Here is a 23,577-nt window from a genome sequence, read left to right as displayed (position 1 = left end):
AGGTCAGAATTGAGCACAGTAGCATGAGCCTGTAGTCCCAGGATCCAGGAAGACTAAGACAGAGGATTACTTGACCACAGTAGTTTGAAGCCAACACATGACAATACCAACTCAAAAGATAAATAAAGATTTAAGTTCCTTTTAAAATAATGAGACTACAACACCTAGAGAAAGTCTGTAGCTTCTTTTATAAATCTACTTTCATGATTCATTACTTTTTTGTTGTGTTGGCATCAAACCCAGGTCTTTGAGCAGGCAGGCAAGTGTCATACCTCAGCTAAACCCATATTCCTGATGTTTCTTTAAAGAAATAAAGTGATCACCTCTTTTGGCCATTTCTCTATTGCTGTGAAGAGACATTAGGACAAAGGCAACTTTTATAAAAGAAAGCATTTAGTTGGAAACTTGCTTACAATTGTAGAGGTTTAATCCATTGTCATCATGGTAGAAGCATGGAAGCATTCATGGCACCGGAGCAATGGCTAAGAGCTATGTCCAGACACACACACACACACACACACACACACACACACAGGGGGTGGGGCTGGCAGGAGCTTTTGAAACCTCAAAGCCCACACCCCAGTGACACACTTCCTCTAACAAGACCATACCTACTCCTATAAGGCCACACCTCCTAATCCTTCTCAAGCCACTCCCTGATGACTAAGCATTCAAATATATGAGACTATGGGGGTCATTCCAATTCAAACCACTGTGCACCATAGTTTTCTAATCTGCCTTAAAATATTAAATTCTATTTGTCTGTCTAGCTGTTTAAATCAGGGCATCCTTATTTCTATGACAAGTTTTAGGTTAGCTTATGCTATATAAGCCCCTTTCGGAAGGAAGGAAGGAAGGAAGGAAGGAAGGAAGGAAGGAAGGAAGGAAGGAGGGAAGGAAGGAAAGAGATTCTCTCCAAACATGTCTAAAGGCTTTCCTCATTTAAGTAATTAAATTAATCATCTTTCTACCACCTTAAACCCAGCCCCATCATTGGAAATCAAAAAATAAAACTCAGGGCATCCCGAATACTGAGCAGATAACATACCACTGAGCCAGAGCTGAGTTCTACCTGTTATTTGAGAAGGAGAACTAACACTAAATCCTAAAATTACTTAACCTTGTCTGTACACTGGGAAACATTTTAAAACACCAAATAAGTAACAGATAATTCAGAATATCTGGGGATATGGCCAGGGCCTATAAATAAACTTGCCCAAGTGAGTCCAATTCACACAGAGTCTAGGACCACTGATAAAAAGGATTATTCGAGCCTGCATTTGTCAACTCTTTATTACTCATGCAAGTCTCTAAATGGTAGGAATCTAAACAAATATTACAAGTATTTTGCTATTTGGCATTTGTACATAATGTTCACTTTGTTTGTGAAACACAGAATAAGCAAGTCACCCTGGGGACTAGAGAAAAAAAGATTTCCTGGAATCAGAAGTCTATCAAATCAGTGTTTAAAGCATCTGCTTCTAAAAATCTGTTTCACTATAGAGAGAAAAATGGACTTTCATAGGTTCTCTAACTTTACTGGAATTCTTAATAGCTCAAGAGGAAAAAAAAATATCATATACAGGTAAATCCTAGAGCATATGTTGAAAGCAAATTTTCAGCCAACATTTTAGCAGCAATAATACAAATCAAACCAAGGGCAGTTCCTCACATTGCAACACTGTCCCCTGAAGCTTCCCTTGGTCATGATTCATCACAGAAGTTATGAGCCAATACCATCAACCTAAAGAGAAAGCGAAGGAGCCAACAGAAGCAGTGTAGCGTGTGTTTCTGCTAATACGCTTGTCTGACTCTCTCACCAAAGATGGAGACTCAGAACTACAGAATGCCCAGTGCTGTCCAGCAAGTTTAAGTCTCCAACAAGCTTTCAGATATTAAAAAATACAAGAGCACTCACAGAACTTGTTTGCCAAGTTTCCCTAACAGCAGCTCTCAATCTGTTCCACGGGGATTGTGAAACACCCTGCACAGCTCTCTAGAAAACAGCTCACAGCCAAACAGCAACAACATTTTCCTCAAACAAAAAGCAGGGGGGAAAGTCTTTTAAATTCCCTTAATGCAGAAACTTCTTTTCAAAAACAAGTATAAGACAAGCATGCTTTCAAGTAGTAAATATATTTTGTACCAACACAAACAAAGATACATACACATGTACATACCCCCCACAAATACACACACACACACACACACACACACACACACACACACACACACACCACTCTGACAAGGCTAGTGCCTCGTTCCTCCCATCATCTTCAAAATCTCCTTAACTCTAAGAATTCTCTAGTAAGCACACAAGCTAGATTAGATATAGCACATTTTAACACTGCTTCCTGTGTCCTGTGTTGCAGTCAGACTGGGCTTAGCCCAAGCTTTCAGCCTCCAAAGATCTGAAGAGCTCAGATTTACTCCTGACCTCCTTCCCCTCTGATGTGACGTGTACTGACATGCTCTGACAGTGTTCTGCCACGCACCAACTCTATTACAAATATGCACGTGAAAGGGCACTACATCAGTACATACTCAGACTCTGAGTATTTAAACACACTTGGAAGGAAAACAACGTCTGTGTGTTCAGATTAGCCAGGCTAAGTTTTATTTTCTGTGTTTGTTAAGAGGAAGACATGTTAGACCATCTTTGAAAATTACTGTTGCAATTAAATAACATTGAGGTAAATAACTTTTAAAATTGTAAGGTATGTAGGAAGTACTCGAGAAAATAAACTGATTCATTGGCTTCAACTGTTCAGTATTTTACCTAAATAGAAACAGGATCCGTTGGGTTCTGTTTTCCTTCTGTTGCTTTTGGGGAATTAGGGGTGGGCCTCTCGTGTGCTTGGCAAGCGTTCTACCACTGAGCCTGGTCTTGAACTCAACAGTGTGCTCCTGTCCACACCGCTCTGGGATTACAGGCACACACTGATGAATAAGCAATCTCAAAAACCGACGTAGGGCCAGGGAGGAGGCTCAGCAGGAGAAGATCTGTGCTACCAAGTCTGACAACCTGAGTTTGATCCTCAGGACCCATAAGAGAAAAAAGACAGAACCAATTCCTACAGCATGTCCTCTGAACTCCGTATCAGCACCAAGGTACATGCAGGCTAACTAGATAGGTAGGTAGGCAAGTTAAGTACACAGAGAGGCTAGGTAAGATAGATCAGTTAGATAGATAGGTAGACAGACAAATAAGACAGAAAATGCATAAATGGATAGACAGATGGGTATAAAGAAAAAATGGCTTATATGATTTTTAAGTGACTGGATGCTCTTCCGTTTTGATTCCCTTTGTTTGTGTGAGTGCACCTGTCTCTGTCTTTCTGCATCTTTCTCAATCTCTCCCTCCCCCACTACCTCTCTCTCAGTCTCCCTCTTCCTCTCTCTCTGCATGTGCGTGCATATGTGTACATGTGCGTGTATGTGTATTAAGGACAAAAGCTAACTTTGGGTGCTTCTCCTTAGATGCTGTCCACCTTGTTGTGGTTGCTGCTGTGTTTTGGGTTTTGATGAACTAAGGCTCTAGCACAGCAAGTCATAGGTACATCCGAAGGCATGCACACCTTCAGTCATTCTGTTCACATGCCGAGTCCCTAGATGCTTCCTTCGACCGCCGCTGAAACGCTTCAGTCGAAAAGCTTTCCTTCGTTATATTGGAAGGACATCAGGACACTAATGGTTCTGTCAACACTCAAGAGGAAAATGGTTGTCACCTGCAAGGTGCTAAGGGTCAGACAGCATGCCTGCTCTTAGCTTTGTACACAAGGGGTCTACCTGGAGCCGGCTGATCCTGCACCTGTGGTTGTGAACAGTTTGTAAGACTTGAGTATCACTGCTCTGTTCACTTGGTAAAAAGTGACCTTAGAAACTTCGAATGAAAACTGTTTAAATAATTCATGAAAGTTTGAAATCACTCACCATTAAATCATTTGGGCCTATTCATGTTATGTATGTGAAGATTATTCAATGGTAATTTACTCTCTTTGGTGGCTGCTTAAGAATTTTAAGCGAAATATTTAGTCTAGATTCCTACGATTCTAAAAGCATAACTCAAAGCAGTAGCCCAGACCCTGTATCAAACCCACAGAGTCCTTGTACCATCCCATCAGCATTTAACAAACATGTAACCAAACAGATTAAGTGCAGAATTGTCAGACCTACTAAGGGAGCAGGTGAGCATCTACTAAAACAAATTATCCCCTAATAGATAGTCTCAAAGAATGTACACAAATCAGAATTGGAATCCAAGCATACGGTAAACATAACATTGAAGAGCAGTGATTCTGGGTCTCCTCTCATCCTTGGCTATAAAGTCTATTATAGGTGAAAAATTCTACGTCTAGTTATCAAGTAATGTGTATTGTTATATTACAGAAAATCAAGAGGCTAAGCCATCTCTGCATCCCCCTCTAGTCTCCATCTTTGAAAGCAGTTTAAAATGATGCTTTTAACAAAAGTCATGGTGAAAGCAGCTGCCATGCTAAGGTCTTTGGATAGAGTGGTGGTTTGAATAGAAATGGCCCCATGTTTGAATGGCTGGCCATAGAAAGTGACACTATTAGGAGGTGTGCCCTTTTGGAGTAGGTATAGCCTTGTTAAAGGAAGTCTGTCACTGTGGGAACAGGTCATATATGCTGAAGCTTCGCCCAGTGCAGCACACAGTCCCCTTCTGCTACCTGCAGATCAAGATATAGAAATCTCAGCTCCTTCTCCAGCGCCATGACTACCTGCATGCCACCATGCTTCCTGTCACGATGATAACAAAACTGTAAGTCATCCACAATTAAATGTTGTCCTTTATAAGAGCTGCCATGGTCACTGTGTCTGTTCACAGCAGTGAACCCCTAACTAAGACAGATGGCTTACACCACTGGAACTCCACAGTACTACGCCGTATTGCTGACACTCCCTAGCCCAGCTGCCCAGAAGCAGCAGACCTAAGATCTAAACCCAGACAATATGACTACACCTTGCTCAGTCAGCAAGCTTGGCCACCACAGAGTGCAAGTCTAGGCTCTGCAGTTGAACTATCACTGTAATCAGGTTCATCTCAGTGAAAGCTTAGGTTTTAAGATGTATAGATGGCTATATTCATCATGAACCCTGTATTTAGAACCACAGCAAACTGAGTTCATTTGATATCTGCTGGCCCTAGTAGTGTGTATGTGGGGGGGGGCGCTGTCTAAAGACATTTGGCTTTGCACAGCTTCATCACAACCCAAAGGTCTAAGCAAACTGTTTTCTCTAAACTTGCCCAAGATAACATTTGAATTTCCATTGTAAATCCCTATGAAGGTGTTTAAACATAATCTAATATTGAATTTCTTTTTCCCCATTTATAACCATATCATTTCCCTCTTCCTTCCCCCCATCAAACCCTCCAACATACTCTTCCTTGCTCTCTGAATATACATAACTAGTAAGATTACACCAATTGGGCAAGGCATGTTTATGTATTTAGGAATATATATGTATATATGCTGTGGTTTGAATCTGAATGGCCTGCATAGGTTCACAGCTTTGAATGCTTGGCCATCAGTGACACTATTTGAAAGGATTAGGGGTGTGGCCTTGCTAGAGGAAGTGTGTCACTGGACATGTGCTTCAAGGTTTTCAAAAGCCCAAGCTAAGCCCAATGGCTCTCTCTTCCTGTTGCCTGCCAATTTGGACACAGAACTCTCAGCTACTTCTCTAGCACAATGTCTGCCTATAGACCACCACACTTCTAACCACTCTAATGGACCAAACCTCTAAAACTATAAGCAAGCCCCAATTAAATGCTTTCTTTTGTAAGAGTTGCCACAGTCACGGTGCCTCTTCACAGCAACAGAACACTGTCTAAGACAACACACATATTTTATCTCAACAAGTAATAAAGACGGAGGGCATGAATTTGAAAAGGGTTTTGGTGGTGGTGGTTTTTTGTTTTGTTTTGTTTTTGGCCAGGATAAATTGTTAATTTGACCATGCATCTCCCAAAAGTAAGGCTCAATAAGGATCATCTTAAGTTTTTGTCTTATTTTGTTTTTTCCTTTAGAGGGGTAAGTGTTGTGATTTGTCCTGTGATATAAGGCATGACAAGAATGAACACGCTTATTAAAGGCTACAGCCCTAGGTTTAATTCCCAGTACAAGAGAGGGACAAAGGGGAAGGGATCCAACCATAAAAAGAATACGCTATGATTCCATTCATATAAAATGCCTGTAAAATGCAAAATACAATGATAGAAAGAAAAATGGGTAGTTTCCTGGGCTGGAAGTGGGGAGATGGTAAACCACCCTAGCAAGTGGAAATTAGCTTATCCTACCCCAGTCTACACAGCAAGAGTAAAATCAACGCGACATTCGCACCAGATTAAAAATAGTTCCCTTATATAATAAATAGTAAGCTCAAATTCTATGTCTGACTCGGGTAATTTAAACAATAATTCAGTTTTAGCATAGAAAAATCATTTTTAAAAACCAGTAGAAGTAGAGAGTCAAAAGCTGTGGAAGAGGGAGAGTTATCAATCACTGTAGCGCCTCCCACGTGAAAAATGAGCTCCAGATGAGCTGAAGAGCTAAGGATGTGAAACATACTAAAAGAAAATTTAATAGTATTAGTGTTAAGAAAAGTTTTGTTAAGCAGAAACTAAGAAAAAAAGCTCATACTTGGTAACATTAGTTCATAGTACTAATAGATTTTAACTGAACTTTTGAAATTTCACATATAACACATGTAATTAAAAACTAGTAATAGACTAGGAGGAAATGTCAAAATAGACAATTTACCCAGTCTTGTCATAAAGAGATTACTAGAAAGTCTAATGGTTATGTCTGCATTATAAAGAAATATTGGCCAATAGGAGACTAAGTAACTCAACAAAAGTTCAAATGATCAGTAAACAAAATTTAGAAGTAATATGCAATAGTAAAATATCATTTTACTATTTATCTATGTAGACCAGGCCGGCCTCAAACTCACAGGAATCCACCTGCCTCCCGGTCTTGAGTGCTGGGATTAAGAGCATATGTTACTACACCCAGCAGTGATCCCAGTTTAGGGATTCTTCTGATGACCTCCACAGCAGGAGGGAGAGACACCGCAGTCTGTGTCAGGTGCCTAACAAGATGGTGGTCAGCAACAGGAGCTCTGCTCTGGAGTGGTTCTCAGAGCTCTATAGCAGCAGCTTCTCCCCATCCCCCCACACACCTCTCTGACAGTTTAGTCCTTTCATTTTCATTCTTAACATGCAGACAAGAAAACCAATGCACAAAGGATTAAGTAATTTGCAAAGATCTCAGTAGTAAATTAGGGAACAGGGCTAGTTATCAACCCATGCATTTTGATTTCAGTATCTCAGTTCCTTATTCTCTTTTTTAGTTTAAATTTTATTTTACAAAAAAAGAGAAATAAAGAAAACTGATAGGCAGTTATACTGACTTAACAGTTGTTCTGTTTGCTTTTTATTTAAGTGACATGAAACATAAGTAAAAATAAATACATCACAGAAACAGCCAGTTGCCCAGTCCCTGGGGCTAAAGTGTCTAGTGTGTGTCCTTCTGAGAGAGGACAGATCCCATCATCACACCAGTAGCCAGATCACCCAGCCACAGATGATCCTCTAAGCCAGGCACAGGTCCTGGGCCTCAGGGACATCCTGAGGAAAGAAGACAGAAAACTAAAGCCAGGTACCAGAGCCTTGCGGCAACCTTGTCTCAGTTCTCACCCATCACCCATTCTGGTGAGTACTACCATTCTGGTGAGTACTGCCATTCTGATGAGTACTGTCATTCTGGTGAGTGCTGTCATTCTGGTGAGTACTGCCATTCTGGTGAGTACTGTCATTCTGGTGAGTACTGTCATTCTGGTGAGTACTGTCATTCTGGTGAGTACTACCATTCTGGTGAGTACTGTCATTCTGGTGAGTACTGTCATTCTGGTGAGTACTACCATTCTGGTGAGTACTGTCATTCTGGTGAGTACTGTCATTCTGGTGAGTACTGCCATTCTGGTGAGTACTGTCATTCTGGTGAGTACTGCCATTCTGGTGAGTACTGCCATTCTGGTGAGTACTGCCATTCTGGTGAGTACTGTCATTGTGGTGAGTACTGCCATTCTGGTGAGTACTGCCATTCTGGTGAGTACTGTCATTGTGGTGAGTACTGTCATTCTGGTGAGTACTGTCATTCTGGTGAGTACTGCCATTCTGGTGAGTACTGCCATTCTGGTGAGTACTGTCATTGTGGTGAGTACTGTCATTGTGGTGAGTACTGTCATTCTGGTGAGTACTGTCATTCTGGTGAGTACTGTCATTGTGGTGAGTACTGCCATTCTGGTGAGTACTGCCATTCTGGTGAGTACTGTCATTCTGGTGAGTACTGTCATTCTGATGAGTACTGTCATTCTGGTGAGTACTGTCATTCTGATGAGTACTACCATTCTGGTGAGTACTGTCATTCTGGTGAGTACTGTCATTCTGGTGAGTACTGTCATTGTGGTGAGTACTGTCATTCTGGTGAGTACTGTCATTCTGATGAGTACTACCATTCTGGTGAGTACTGTCATTCTGGTGAGTACTGTCATTCTGGTGAGTACTGTCATTGTGGTGAGTACTGCCATTCTGGTGAGTACTGTCATTCTGGTGAGTACTGCCATTCTGGTGAGTACTGTCATTCCCAAACAGGAGTGTGCACTGCCACACCAAGAAAAACACTGGTGATGTCAGAGTTATGGACCAGTGGGGCAAATAATATTTCATTCAAATATAGAAAAACAAATCCTATAGAACTTACACTATTTAACACACTTTTTTTTTTTTAAAGATAGGGTCACAAGCTGGTCTCAAACTCCTTTTATAACAATGGCTGGTATTGAACTCCTAATTCCCCTGCCTCAGCCATGAGAGTAGTAGGATTACAGGTATGAGCTGTCACATCGGACATATTTTTTGCATTTTTATAATACATGATTTTAAGCTAGCAAGTCATTACTTTCACTTGAAAATACAAATTAAACTAAGGCAGTTATGGTGTCACAAGCCAACAATTCCAATCCCAGCACTCAGCGGACCTTAACTCCATGGCTGGCTTGGCCACACAATAGGATCTTATCTGAAAAGTGATTCATAAAAATGAAAACAAAACCAAACAAGAAGGCAGAGCCACCGTTTCAATAATTTGATACTGGATACCCCTGAACCCAAACCCAGCTACGGCAGCCTGCAAGTCCACATTACCTAAAGTCCCACTGCATAGCTTATAATTAATAGCTAGACAGTTTGTAGCAAACTACTTAACTACTTTATGTTTTGGTTTCCTCATCAAAAAATAAGGCTATCGGCATTTATCCCATATGTTAACATATAAAGTATTTAAGTGTATAAAGGAAGGAAAAGAAAGAAATGAAAGAAGGCCAAAAGAGAAAGGAAAAGAAAGCAGTTGCCAAGTGTGGTGGCCCACATCTGAAGTCCCAGCATTCCGGAACTGGGAGCCGGGAAACCAGGAATTCAAAGCTGACTTCAGCTATATGAGATCAGATCTCAAAACCCTAGAAAGTGAGCCAGGCATGTTGGGGAACGCCTTTAATCCCAGCACTTGGGAGGCAGAAGCAGGCAGATCTCTGAATTTGAGGTCAGCCTGGACTCCATAGGAAGTTTTAGGCACAGTGAGACCTTTTCTCGAAAAACTGAATCCTGTAACACACGCCTTTAATGTCAGCACTTGGAAAACTGTATCTGTGAATCTGAGGACAGTCTGGTCTCCACGAGGAAAGAGTTTTAGTCCAGCCAGCCCCTGTCTTAGAAAAAAATAAGTAAACAAAACAACAAACAAACAAACAAAAAAATCAGAGCAAGAAGAGGTAGTCGCACTACCAGCATTCCTCCTAAAGACAATATGCTGTGAGCAGATCAGAGCTCTGTCCTTTCTGCCGCCACTGCCTCTGTGTCACAACACTCAGCACAGCTAGCCTGGGCCCTGTCACGGACCTTTCATCTAGAAAGGAGGCAGAGAGCACTCTTCTTCACAAACATCCTGTCTCAAAACAATTCAAAAACACTTTCTCCCCCGAAAATATCTCCTCCACTGTCTCTAGATTGAATTCCTATTGATACTAATATCTTCCTGGTGTCCTTTTTTCCCCTCAGGTGAATTCGTCTTGACTTTAAGGAGAGCCCTAAATTCTCACTTTCGTAGGTGTATTTAAAAAGTCTGTATTATATCATTTCAGTACATAGTACAAAACAGTTACGAAACCACCATGTCCTGCCAAAACTGAGAACCCATTTTATTATTTGTAGTAACCGTTTCTGGAATAAAACAGGTATCAGAACTGATCTCCTTAAGGTTTTGGGAGCAGGCTTAGTTCAGTCCATGGATCAGCCCTCTTCAGGACACTTTAACCCCACTGCTTCTTAGCAGTGAGAGCCTCTTAGCAGAGGACCTCCTGGGCACAGCGGTCCCCACCCCAGTCCCTGCACAGCCTGCCTTAATTATCAAGTTTAGCCCTTTCACACTGCAGAAAGATCAGAGGCCCAGGGCTAAGGTTAAACCCTTCACCTCGGTATCGCTTGAGACCTTACTTAGTAGAAGGCAGAAAACAACACCTCACATGTATGTTCATTGAAAGGTCCTAGGTTCAATTTCCCTACCCACGACAAACCAAGCTCTGAAAGAGTCAAAAACTTTCCTTGTGGGGGTCATAGTCTTTGGACTGAAAAGTGTGGTTGTAAGATGGCCAAAATGGTTTAATCCCCTTGAAAAAACAGCTCATAATTAAAAGATTAATTGTAGACATTAGTTATGTTCTCTAGAACTTTCTTAAGTAATTAAAGAAATATTACTAAGTATAGTTACTATTTGGTCTAATCTTACAGAAAACCAAGATGAACCTCCCCCCAATACTACTTCCTTGTTACCACATCAAAGTGAACAGTAACATTTACATGTAGTGAATTAGTTGGTACTTAAAATATAAAATGACATTACTACCAAATATTTAACTTTACATTTTTATTTTAGAACATCGTACTATCTCCTATAGCAAATCCTCTGACACTGGTGGACTCAGTGTTGGGACTGTGCTAAAGCCCAGCTTTTCCTGGCTCACCTGCTGCTCATCCTCCATGACGTTACTTGCAAATTCAAACACTAGGTCGTTCTGTTGGACAACAGCAGCCATAGTAAAGCATTCCCTTTAGATCCACAGGAGAAGAGTCCCAAGTCTTCAAGTCTGGAGCAGTAGGTAAGGCACAGGGTAGTCTGGGGACGTCTGTGGAGTCACTGCAGACAAGACAGTCTTCAGCAGGAGCACTTCAGATTTGCCTGGTGCATTGACATTGGAAGCAGACAAGCACTTTTTCTGAAATCATTCACTAGATCTTCTTGTCCCTGAAAGACAAAGGCTGAAGTCAGTGGTGAAGAGCAATCCCCTGGCTAAAATGTAACAAGCAAGGCAGCACAGTATCTCCAAGTGTCATTGTTACCCTTCAGGAAAACCAGCATGGCTGGTAAACACAGGCTTTTGGTTTTCAAGACAAACTTTCTTTGAAGACCTCTTTTCTAAGATAAAATCTCCCCCACACTATATTTTCTTTCTTCCCTGAGGTGTACTGAGTGAGGCGGGAGGGGGGAGGGAAGGGGAGGAGTTCCAGTAATAATTAGGAAATTGTAAATCCCAGCAGAGCATTTATAAACAATTTCATTCTTCTTGCTCGCCCAGCAGATCACCTACACTCACAGTAACAACTACTCTCTCTAACTTTCATAAGACTCATTCGTCCTTGACAGCAACGTGTAAGCACCAGCCCCACCATACGAATCTAAAAGAAGACAGTTAAAGGTTGTAAATGCTGTTTGATGATCTTTTAAGACTGAGCAGAAGTTAAAGCCTACTTTTCTGTCCCTGAAAGAGCCTGGGTGAGGAAAAAAAAAAAAAAAAAAAAAACCCGCTAGACCAAGCCTGACTTCAGGGGCTTCTTTCTGAAAGTACTAAAATGTAGCCTTATCGCTAACACAAGCAACAGGAAGGAAACTGTACTTGACCACGTCACGGCAAGTTAGAACATGCAAAGGGCTGCACTTTACAACAGTAGAAAAACAGAAATGCAACTTAGGAGCAAAAGCTCCACAGTGCTCTGAAAATGACTGCCAAACACATTTGTGTATTAATGTTTTTAAAAGGTAAAGCTACCACTAACAATGCTATTATAGGTGCTTATTACAATTGTATTAAACGTTAAATTTCATGGCCATAAATGGGACATAAAAAGTTAAGAATTGAAATAGTCATGTTTTTTTAAAAAAAATCTAGTTATTTGAAACATCTTTTACAATATTTTTTACAATATATTTACAATATAATATAAATATTTCAAAAAGATGACAACTTGAAGTAAAGGATGGTGACTAATCCTAGTAATTGTAAAGACACGGCTTGGGAATGGAGAGCCACGGTGAGTGAGTTTCCTGGCAAACTTACCTCTCATTAGCAGGAGCTAGCAGATCAGGTACACTATTTCCTAGTTTCAGCCAAGCCAGTTCCCTGTGTATTCCAGGTTTTAGAGATAAACACAGGTCACTGCAATCTCCATAATTGGAAATCAATATCAAATTAGGATTAGGAATTCAAGTCAGATTTTTACTCACTAAACTCAGTTTCAAGCCAGCGGTGTTCAATCTGACCCAGTCCGATTCTTTTAACAGTATAAAACCAAGAAAGGACTTTACAGGAAGTCTGGTCCTGTTGTGAGCCTAGAGAGGACAGATATGTATATATGTATGTTTGTTTTTAATTGAGCTCAGCTGTACCAACATACATGTAGACTTGACCTTGCATAAGCATTCCTTATTTTCGCCCTTGCATTCTGACATAGTCCCATTCCTTTACATAGCCCTGCCTCCTCTGCTGTTCCCCTGTGCTCAATCAACATCCTTGTTCCTGTCTCCCTTCTCTCTTTCCATTATCCACATCCCCTCCCACCTTTCAATCTTATCTTCCCATTTGGCAAAGTTTGTCACCTTTTTTTTTTTTTTTTTTGAGAGAGAGGGACTTATGTAGGCCAGATAAGCCTCAAACTGGCTATGTAGCCAAGAGTAACTTTGAATTCCTAATCCTCTTCCCTCTGCCTTCCAAGTTTCTTCATGGCATCTTCCAACGTCATGTCTTATAAGGATTGTTCCCTTCAAACGCCACAGCACTTCCTGCCTATCCTACCAACTTAGTACTAACTGCACAGTGCTCTAAAGTGCTGCTCACTTAATTCAACTGAATAAATGTTTCAGTGCTTGATGAAATTCCAGTAGGAATCAGAAATAAGTAGGGCAACACCTCTCCTGGGGAAAGAACCAGAGTTTTCCATTTCTTCTCTACCCACCAAGCCTGGTGCCCATGCTAATGACAAGAAGGTTTATGTTAATGACAGATAATAGGTTAAACATCTACCACTGAATATTCAAGCTATTGCTACATATATCCTTTGTTTAGCAATGAAGTACTTTTGATAAGGAGGAAATTCCTATCATCTTAAACCCCACAGCGAGAGAATACAATGGGACTGGGGGATGTTCGTGACACACAGGTTTTTCCGTCAAAGGTTAGGCTCAAGGGTACACTAAGACCTGGCTTTCTTACTTAGTACAGAGGGCTCATGTGAGGAGTGACCTGTCTAAAGTTAGAAAGTTACTTTTTCTTCCCAGCATCTCCACGGTGCTACCGTACTTTACCAGCTGCCCTTCAGAAACTTCAAAAGCAATGACAAGCAATGAAAATAGGTTGACCTCACACCCCATGACCTGTAAAAATAACCCAAAATGGCTGCCCCAAATCATCACCCAGCCGCACGGGCAGGAAAAGATAACTGAGCTCTGACCCACAGCTTCAGTTCACACGTACAGGGAAGTTCACTGACCCAAAATGTAAGAAGAGCATTTTCTCTGCTTTAATTAGGCTCCGACATTCTATGCCTTCTTCCTACTCATCCTCTTTCCTGTTTAGGTCTCCTGTGGCTTTAAAGTGGTTCTAGAGGGGAAAACAAAAACCTTTCTGACTCTTAAAGTAGAGATTCCTTCTTTGCACGTCAAGGATAGCATAGCTTAGCCGCATTAATTTTATTTAGTATCAGACAAGACTTATACCTACACCAGTAATTCAGTTTTTCATTAAATTAGAAGAGGTACCCAGATCTCATGATCTATAAGCACAACACAGCTAACACTACAGTCTCATTCCCCAAATCAAATCAGTTACTATAAAACACAGTCTTGCTTTTAAATCTACCCAGACCTTTGTGCCATTAAACAATTTAAAACATAGACTTAAGTAGGTGTTTATATCAAATTTAAGGGGGACTCCACTTTCTTTTTCCAAATTCAGCCGGTACACTATCAGTGAAGCCCCTCTAGAGAGGCTCTGAGTCCGTCTGTCTAAAATGATGATCAAATAGATCACAATGCTTCCCTAAAGTTATTCCTGGATTCAAAAAGACATGGGCACTGAGACGGAAAACAAAGGCATTTGATCTACCCTGACACAACTTAAGATCCTCAGATTTTAAGCTTGATTAATAATAGACATGGTGGCACCAGCTATAATATAAGGAATCTGAGGCCAGCCTTTGCCTAAAACAGTCAAACAAACAACAATGCCACACCATTTAAATTTACCCATTACTGAGTCATATATTCAGGAAGATAGCTCTGTAACAGCTCTCAAACATGTCTCTGCAACAGTATAAAGGAAAAAGGAAAAAGATGGCAATAACTCCTCATTTACCAGTCACATGCTGGTACCTTATTTACATATTTTAGGAAGTAACCCAGTTTTGAGCATCTAAACAACTCGCAGACTATCTCTAATGCCTTTTTCTTTTGGGAAACTATAGCACAGAGATGCTTAGAATTAAGATTCCAAAGTTCTCATCAAGAATCTTCACACTTGAGGTAAAGTAATAAAACAATTCTGATGAACTCTATCTAACCCCAGGCCTCTGAGGTGTGGTCCTGAGCAAGGTTCCCATACACTTAACATAAGCCTCTAGTCCTGATCGAGGTTCCCATACACTTAATGTAAGCCTCTAGTGCTCTCGTTCTCTTAAATGATCATGGCAGCAGGATGCAGAGCTGTGAAAGTCATCTGTAAGGTACGTGTGCCTGTAACTAGGCCTGCAGGTCAGCCACACAACAACACTCATCTAGAAAGACGCCTGCTTCAGTCTCCGGCTCTGCTTAAAGAGAAAGCCAAATACGTGTGCAGAACTCCTGGTGCATAAACTGAACTCAATAAACATTAGCTTAATTATAGCTCTCAGTATAATGGGCAAAATATGCAACAGGTGCTCGTTAGATTCTAATTATTTCTTAAGTCTCATTTCTATAACCTTTGAGAGTCTCTCACCAGAGCTCCTGGTAAGACTCCAACATCACAGCCCATTAGCAACAAAATCTAAGTTGACTCAAGGGCTTTGCGTTTTGGTATCCTTTTGATAAATCCAGTTGTATAAAGATTAGGACTTTAAAACTTTACTTATGAGGGTAGAGAGATGGCTCAGCGGTTAAGAGCATTGCTGCTCTTGTAAAGGTTCAATTCTCAGCACCCACATGGTAGCTCACAACCATCTGTAATGCCAGTCCCAGGGAATAGGACACCCTCATGCAGGCAAAATATCCACTCATAGAAAATAAGTATTTTGTAAAAAACCTTCACTTAACAGAGTCTGGTTAGGACCCTGTCCCAAACACAGTGACTCTATCAATTTTAAACACAAAACATTATTTCATATTAAGGCTTTTAACAACTCAATTCAAATTGTTTTGTATAACTTATTATAAAGTATTTCAGATATAAACACATGAATTGAAAATTGCAAACATTAATCCCTCTTTGAATATAAAAGATCTGAGATATAAAGATATAAAGAATTATAAAAATATAGGATTTGATAACCACTTTCAGACACAAAAATATAAAGTATCTATTAAGATTATACATTAAAACTGCTTTATTACTTTTATATTGCATTTGTCAGTTTTCAACAATACGAAGTAGAGACAAATATAACACTCCATAAAAATATTGAATCACATTTTCTTTCCCTCAAATATTCCTTCCCTTATAGAACCTCATCCTAAATAAAATACTTAATACATCACAATATTGTTTTCAGCCAGCTGGTGGGGGCACACTCCTTTAATCTCGGCACTTGGGTTAATATTAATATATTTTTGGAAATTACTATCGGACAAACATTTAATGTAAGTAAACCATACATTTAATTTAAGTGCTCTCTGTGGAAAATAATACCGAGAATCGATTGAACAAACAAAAGCTTTTAGAGTAGATCATTCTAGCTCGAAAAGGTAAAGGACATCAGCAAGGAGGAATAATTGATCATTTATAATTAGGGGTAATTGAATGGCCGATCAGTTGTTCAGATGACAGTTTATGTACACAGCTGACTGGACAGTGGAAGCTCAGAGAGTAGAATTCTGTAGTAACTGAACAGCAAATGCCTGTACAGGAAGTGTTCTTACACCAAATAGTAGCTAATAAAGAGACCTTTGCAAAAGCACCTTTAAGAAGTCCAAGAAGAACAAGGTGATTTGGGGGAAAAAAAGAAAAAAACTATTAGAAGAAACATCGGAAATTAAAGAACACAACATGAAAAAGAGAGGCTCCACATAAAAACCAGAAACCAGAAGCAGTGGGCCCACTACCTGCAGTGACCTCAGCTTTTGTGTGGTGGCCCACAACTGAGCTTTTTTTCTAATGTTTTTCATTGTTTTAGAATGCTAGGCAACAAAAATGAAATCAAGTCCCTGGCTATCAAAACAGTCTGCCCAATGGTCTGCCCATCGTCGGTCTAAGAGTTCTGTAGAAGGGTTTAGAGTTGAAAAAACTCCTAGGAATAGTTGAGGACCACAGGGTTCATGGAAAAGGAAAGGACTGTGAGGCCTTAAGCAATCTGACCTGCCTAAGGGCACAGCCAATAAGCAGCTAAGAGAACACAAGAGGCCCAGTCTCTTCCTGTCCCTCTCTATCTTCCTAGTGGGACTTCACTCATGCTTTTATCAACAGAGAATAACACCAGGGACTAGGGAGCTCAGTGACAGAGAACTGGCCTTGCATGCACAAGGCCCCGAGTAGATCCCAGCACCGTCAAAACCAAGCATGTGTCCCCAAGCATGTTCCCACACTCCAGTACACTTATTAGTTGACATGTCTCAGAAAGATACTTTATGCATCCTCTTGATACTTGGAATATATCGCTTCTAACCATATATACAGTTGGAAAGAAGAGACGGTTTGAAGATTTCTCCTTTGTAGATTTAAGTCTTGGTTTACTATTACTACGCATTTCTACCACATCATATTCTTCACAGCTTCACTTGGCCTTAAAATAGGGGAATAAAAAATAAAATAAAATAAAAATAGAAACATGTGAGCCTTGTATACAGCTACCATAACTTAATACAACATTTCCTGATGTCTGCTGATGTTCACAGTTCGAGTACAGTGTCTCGACCATCGTTTAAAGGGACAGATCTGTGAATATGGGAACAGAGGAGATGACGCGGATCAAGAGTGCTCGCTGCTCCTGCAGAGGATCTGGGTTGGGTTGCCAGCACCCACACAGCATCTCACTACTGCCTGTCATTACTTTCTGGGACTCCAGTGCCCTCTTCTGGCCTCTGTGGGTCCCAGGCACACAAGTGATCCACATACACCCAAAAGGACACACATAAAACATGAAATAAAATATATAAATCTTTAAAAAGAAAAGTAAATGTAAACGTGGTGGAACACCCACACCACAATGTAATTACCATTATGTAATTACAATTAAATTTCTCCAAATAAAAATAATATTGGCCTACTAGCTACCAATAGGAAGAAAGGAAAGAACATTAATTTTATTTAATTTCTTAAAAATTTTCTGTGTTTACAAGTGTTTTGCCTGAGTATATGTATGTGTGCTACATGCATGTCTGGGTCCTGGTAGAGGTCAGAAGAGGGCATCTGATTTCCAGGGACTTAGCTCATGAGCCGCAGTGAAGGTGTTGGGAACTGGACTTAGGTCCCCCTCAGGAACAGCAAGTGTTCTCAAGCACTGAACCATCTCCCCATAAAGAACTACGCCATGCATCATATTCACAAAGGGAGGGGGGACACGTTAATATTCAAAGTAAACAAATCATTTCTCACTACATTCAAGCCGTTAAACAATTTAATTTTTAAAAAATGCCAGATATGGTGTCAGAAAGGTCTTTAACCCAGCACTTGAGAAGAGGCAATCAGATCTTTAAGAGTTCAAGGCCTACTGGGGAAAAACTTCTGGCCAGCCAAAGCAATATAGTACGACCCTGCCTCAAAAAGTCAAACTAACAAGCAAACGAATAATAAAATGCTTGGGGCTGGAGAGATTGGAGAGATGGCTCATGAGTTACAAATGCTCACTTGCTACTCCTTGAGGGCCAATGTACATTTCCAGGCATTAGTGGCATACGCATACACACACACAAATAAAAATGTCTTTAAAAGAAAATAAATGCTTAGAAGCAAGACATGGTCGTTACTCATCTGTAATCTCACATTTGGAAACAAGAAGCAAGAGACTCTTTTCTAGCCTTAGACCACATGAGACCCCCCAAAATAAAAAAAAAAAAGTAAATAAACTTGATATTTTAATTTTTTTTATGAGCCCTCTGATTTTTTTTCAAATTCTATGGTTGGAGTTGTTTCTTGGAAAGAAATTAATGAATCAAACTAAGTTTCTGCAATTCAGACCATACCACGTATGTGACCACCAGCTTGGCTGTGTTTGTGTCTTGGAGCCGTGGGCTCCCTAGAACTCGGGGTGCTTCCTGTCCTTGGCATCTGCCTCTGAGGTGCTGGCATTCCAGGGGTACACGGCCACATTCACCTCCCACACCTTTTAAGGAGCTATTCAGTACTGCTAATTACTATTAGGCATTTGTCAACTTAAACAAACGTCTTCAGATTAGGCATTCTTAATTAAGAAAGGAGGACACTAGACATTCTTAAGCTGAAAGACAGCACAGGGGAGTGGCGATCACAACTTTATTGAAACTGCCTGGACTTTTGTAGACAGAAAACACCGACAGTGGCCTTAAATATAAAGCCCAGACATGCACGGTTCTGGTGAAGCTGAATCTGGACTTTTCCCACAAACCCACCTGAGCTTCAACTGTGTGAACTATAAAAGCCCATCAGGACGATGGAACCAATCGGCTGACTTTCTCTACTCTTGCCTTTGTGCTGACACGGGGAGAGTGGTGCAGGCCTCCCAGGGAGGCTGCAGTTACTCCCCACACCTGAAATTCCAGTTCTTTCACATACCTCTCCACTTCCACTGCTGGCTGCTCAGCTCACCTGGTGCCAGGTTACCTTCAGTCGGCACTTACCGCATCTGAAAAGCCAACAGCTCATACCTAGGCCTGTTACTACCTGTGGTCTTGGGATTAGCCCTCTTTGAACATGTTCTGAAGCCATGAGAATTTAAAACGAAGAATTTAAAACCATGATAATCACAAATTTAGTCATGAAAAAAGATTAATTTCTTTCTCAAAAAGGCTGTTATTGTCAAAATATTGGCTTATGCTTTATTATGTAAAGTAACTGTCTACAGACTGTCTTCTGTCCAGTAACCCAAACCTGAACTATGACAAAAAAAAAAAAAAAATCTACCCAGAAAACATAAACATGCTAAAACACCCTTGTCAGTAAAACCTGTTCAGGCAACTAAACATTTTTCTCTGCAACAAACAAGAATTAACCTGCAAGAGACCTGTTTCACTTCGGTGGCTGTTTATTCCTCTGGTTGATGTTTTCATTTTAGGAAAACCAAGCTCTAACACCATGGTTTGATCCTCATCACTTGGCTTTGGCACTGACTGCATGAGGAAGGGCAGGGATATTTCACAAGAACCCTAGCATTTGCAGGTTAGAGACCAAGGCGGGATGCTTACTGAGAGCCTGCCTTTAAATCATTTGGGGGGTGATTCAGTCAATCAAATAAGTCCAGTCTCCAGTGCCCACACAGGCGGTACCAGGGCAACAGAGGAGGAGAATCCTGGTGCCTGCTAGCCAAGCAGTCTAACCTAATTGAGCTCCAAGCCAACAAAAGACTCTGCCTTTTGGCTGGGGATCCTTAAAACCATCCTCATGACTAACGGGCATCTCAGCTTCTAAACTCAATTCAAGTAAAACACCAGCAGCACAGAGACCTCAAAGATGGGGGGCGGGAGAGCAGAAGACACAGAATAGAAATGTAAGATAGCACACTTAAAACAGTGTTTAAAAAGTGTGTGTGACTCTATTTTCCAAACTTCACTGTAAGTAATCTGAAGGTATGAGACATATATGGGCTAATGTTTAGTGCCTTCTTCTTTTAAAATATAAGGGCACAATTTTTACATCATTTGAGTCCATTTCAACTACATTAATTACAGCTCAGCTCCTTAAATTGTAGTGGGTCCGGTGGCAGAATGTGAGGGTTATGAACACCTTGCCTAAGACAAGATTCCTTCTCTATCTCTGTCTCTCTGTTTTGGAGACAAGGTCTGAGTGTTTATCCCCTGCTGACCTTGAACTCAATATGTAGACTAGGCTGGCCTTGACATATGAAAGAAATTTTCTATTCATCTTTTTACATTCAGAGCATCTCTCTCTCTCTCTCTCTCTCTCTCTCTCTCTCTCTCTCTCTCTCTCTCTCTCTGTGTGTGTGTGTGTGTGTGTGTGTGTGTGTGTGTGTGAACATGAGCATGTGTGTGCAGGAGTCAGGTCTCCCCTCCCACCGTATGGGAACTTGTGTAGACTCAGCTCTGGTTGGTAAGCTTGGCAGCAAGAACCTCTACTCACTGAACCTCACAGAATAATAATCCCTCCTGACTGACCATCAGTAAACATTTGCTCTGAATATATATCCATATGCATATCATCAGGGGCCGTGTAAAATCTCTCAGAAGAAAGGTAGCCATATGTAGAAAAGCACCAAAAAACCCTAAGGTACATCCTGGACACTGGATGATGTTGTCTCCAGTATGAAATACACTTCTTTGATGTCTATCTCTGTCTGTCTAGAGCTAATCAAAAGGTTTCGGGAATCTATGTTCAGAGGCACCTCTACTATTAATGGATTCAGTGGTAGGCAATTCAAGAATTTACCTAAGCACAGTGCTGTGGAAAAGACAGAAAACCGTGCCTTGTCCTTGATCCATCATGTTTACGTTTAGTGTGGTTCGATAAATAAGACAAGACAGCTACACCCCAGAAGGCAGCATCTAACTGTCAATAACACAGGTCACAATGCATCTTTTCAGCCAGTCTGGGGGTTCTAAACAGGGCTCTAACACCAGAGGGTCGTCCCTATGCTCAGAAAGCCCAGTGACCGTCCCACTAATCTGGGACTACTGTTCAAAATGACAGAAACCACTGTGACTTGCATAGCTGATAGCACCCCCCCTTGCCTCTTCCCTGATGACAGACGCTCATCACAGTAAAGAGCTCAGGTGTGGGGAAACAAACCTGACTGAACCGCATTTCTGGCCTTGGTCTGAGGGTGGAAGGGAGAGCAGAGAAATGGCAGCACACATCTGTAATGGTACATGCGTGCCGTTATCCCAGCCTAAGCCACAGAGCTGAAGGTCACCCTAAGTTATACCCTTAGACTGCATCCCCAGTAACTTCAAAGCCAAGCAAAAGCTATGAGGGTGCCACTGGCTGTTACCCCAGCTACTCAGCAGCCGGCCCCGAAGACTGAGTTCAAGCTTGGGCTGCTCAGTGAGGCCCAGCCCGGCACCTGCAGAGTGAGACCTGCTCTCAAATTTGTTTAAAAAAAAGAAAAGAAAGAAATTTAAAAGTAAAAAATATAAAAGACGTTTGATTTCTCCAGCAGCGTGCTTGCTCGAAGTGTAAGTTCTATTATCACCTATTATCACCAAAAACATTCCCAAATTAATTAAAGAATTTTTAAATGGAAAATGATAAGGTTTTCTTCTTCTCCTCCTTCTCCTCCCCCTCCTCCTCTTCCTTCTTCTTCTTCTTCTTCTTCTTCTTCTTCTTCTTCTTCTTCTTCTTCTTCTTCTTTCTCTCTCTCTCTCTCTCTCTCTCTCTCTCTCTCTCTCTCTCTGAGAGTCTCGTCTGTCTATCTCTCTGTGACTATCTCTGTATCTATGTCTTTCTCTCGATCTGAGACATGTTCTCACAGTATTGTTTGTTTAGGCTGGTTTTGAGATTAAAGGTGTATACCTCCATGGCCAGCCAAAAAATTAAAAACATGACTCTACCACATTCTTTGTACACGCTACTCAACTAAACTTCAAAATAACCTTCATTCACTTGAATACCAGAAAAATATACATGGACTAGTTGCATCTACGTTCTCAACTTGGATTATGTATTTTGAATAGCTGACACTCAGCTATGAAATAAATCAAGGTGATATCCACCACAGTTCAAATTACCTCGCCACTTAACACAGTCTGCTACCACCAGCATCCAGGACAGCTTTACTCCTAACGACACGGTTCAGCAGAGAGTTGAGCACTCACCTAGCCTGTGCAAAACCAACACCTTGATTCCCAGCTCCACAGGAAAAGGGAAGAAGAGAAGGAAGAGAAGAAAGGCAGAAGAGAGAGGTACTCACTTTATTCCAGGAGATATTAGAAGTGATATTCATGGAGAGATGGTTATTTTGACCAAGTAAAGTTACATTCAAGTCTAGTTCTTGATTAGAGGCATTTTTCTACTTTGTGGGTTTGTCCCACGCCTTGTGCAGATGTGTGCAGATGTGTGTGCAGAGGCTCTCTCATTCTCCGCCCATTCCCTTGAAACAGGGTTTCTCACTGAACCAAGATACTCTGCAGACACCCAGCAGGAGACTGGGCTTGAACTCTCAATCCTCCTGCCTCCGCCTCCAGAGTGCTGGGATTACAGGCCTGCATCACCACATCTAGTCCATAGAATCCTGGAGACCAAACTTAGGGCCTCATACGAGCTAGGCAAGGACTCTACCAACCAAGCTACAACCTAAACCCTCCTTTGATCTTTTAAAAGTAATTTTCATGCTAGGAACGGTGGCTGAAGCAGGATTCCAAGTGAGCCAGCCTCAGGTACACTATGAGTTCAAGGTTAGCCTGAGCTATACAGTAAGACCCTGGTTGATACATGGACAAATAAAAGGACGAGCAAATGAGACTGGACATTTTAATTATGTAAACTTTTATTTTTCCCAACCTCTTTCAAATTTCAAGTGAGAAAAAAAAAATACTGTTAATATGCAAACCTCCTAACTTCCTAGAGTGACTGGCCTGACTGAAATGCCTACGTGTCAACAGTCTTGCTCTGTGTCACAGAAGCACATAAGATTTAGTGACAACAGGAAATAGCATAAATAGACAGAAGATGCTATAGAGGCATCCTTAGTCCGTGTAGAACTCAGGACTGTAAGGAACCAGACACACTGTCTAGTAGCCTAAAGGGATTCCGAGCTCAGAAGTCTAACACAACTGTCTTCAGCTACCATCAACACTTTTAAAGAGGACAGAAATGAATAATATCATTAAG

General features: G+C 41.1%; 1 protein-coding gene across 3 annotated transcripts in view; it reads right to left on the bottom strand.

Moving 5' to 3' along the window:
• ELF1 (E74 like ETS transcription factor 1) overlaps positions 1 to 23,577 on the bottom strand; it is a 90,277-nt gene that overhangs the window by 28,456 nt on the left and 38,244 nt on the right. For all 3 annotated transcript variants that reach the window (XM_080916807.1, XM_080916809.1, XM_080916808.1), the window contains exon 2: positions 11,104 to 11,384. In XM_080916807.1, the coding sequence (XP_080772933.1) occupies positions 11,104 to 11,175 (72 nt within the window). In that variant the 5' untranslated portion in view covers positions 11,176 to 11,384. The remainder of the gene's footprint in view (positions 1 to 11,103; positions 11,385 to 23,577) is intronic.

This window comes from Micromys minutus (assembly GCF_963924665.1).
Source record: "Micromys minutus genome assembly, chromosome: 5".
NCBI lineage: Eukaryota > Metazoa > Chordata > Mammalia > Rodentia > Muridae > Micromys > Micromys minutus.
Note: the sequence above shows the minus strand (reverse complement) of the source record. Positions and strands in the feature narration are given on the sequence as shown.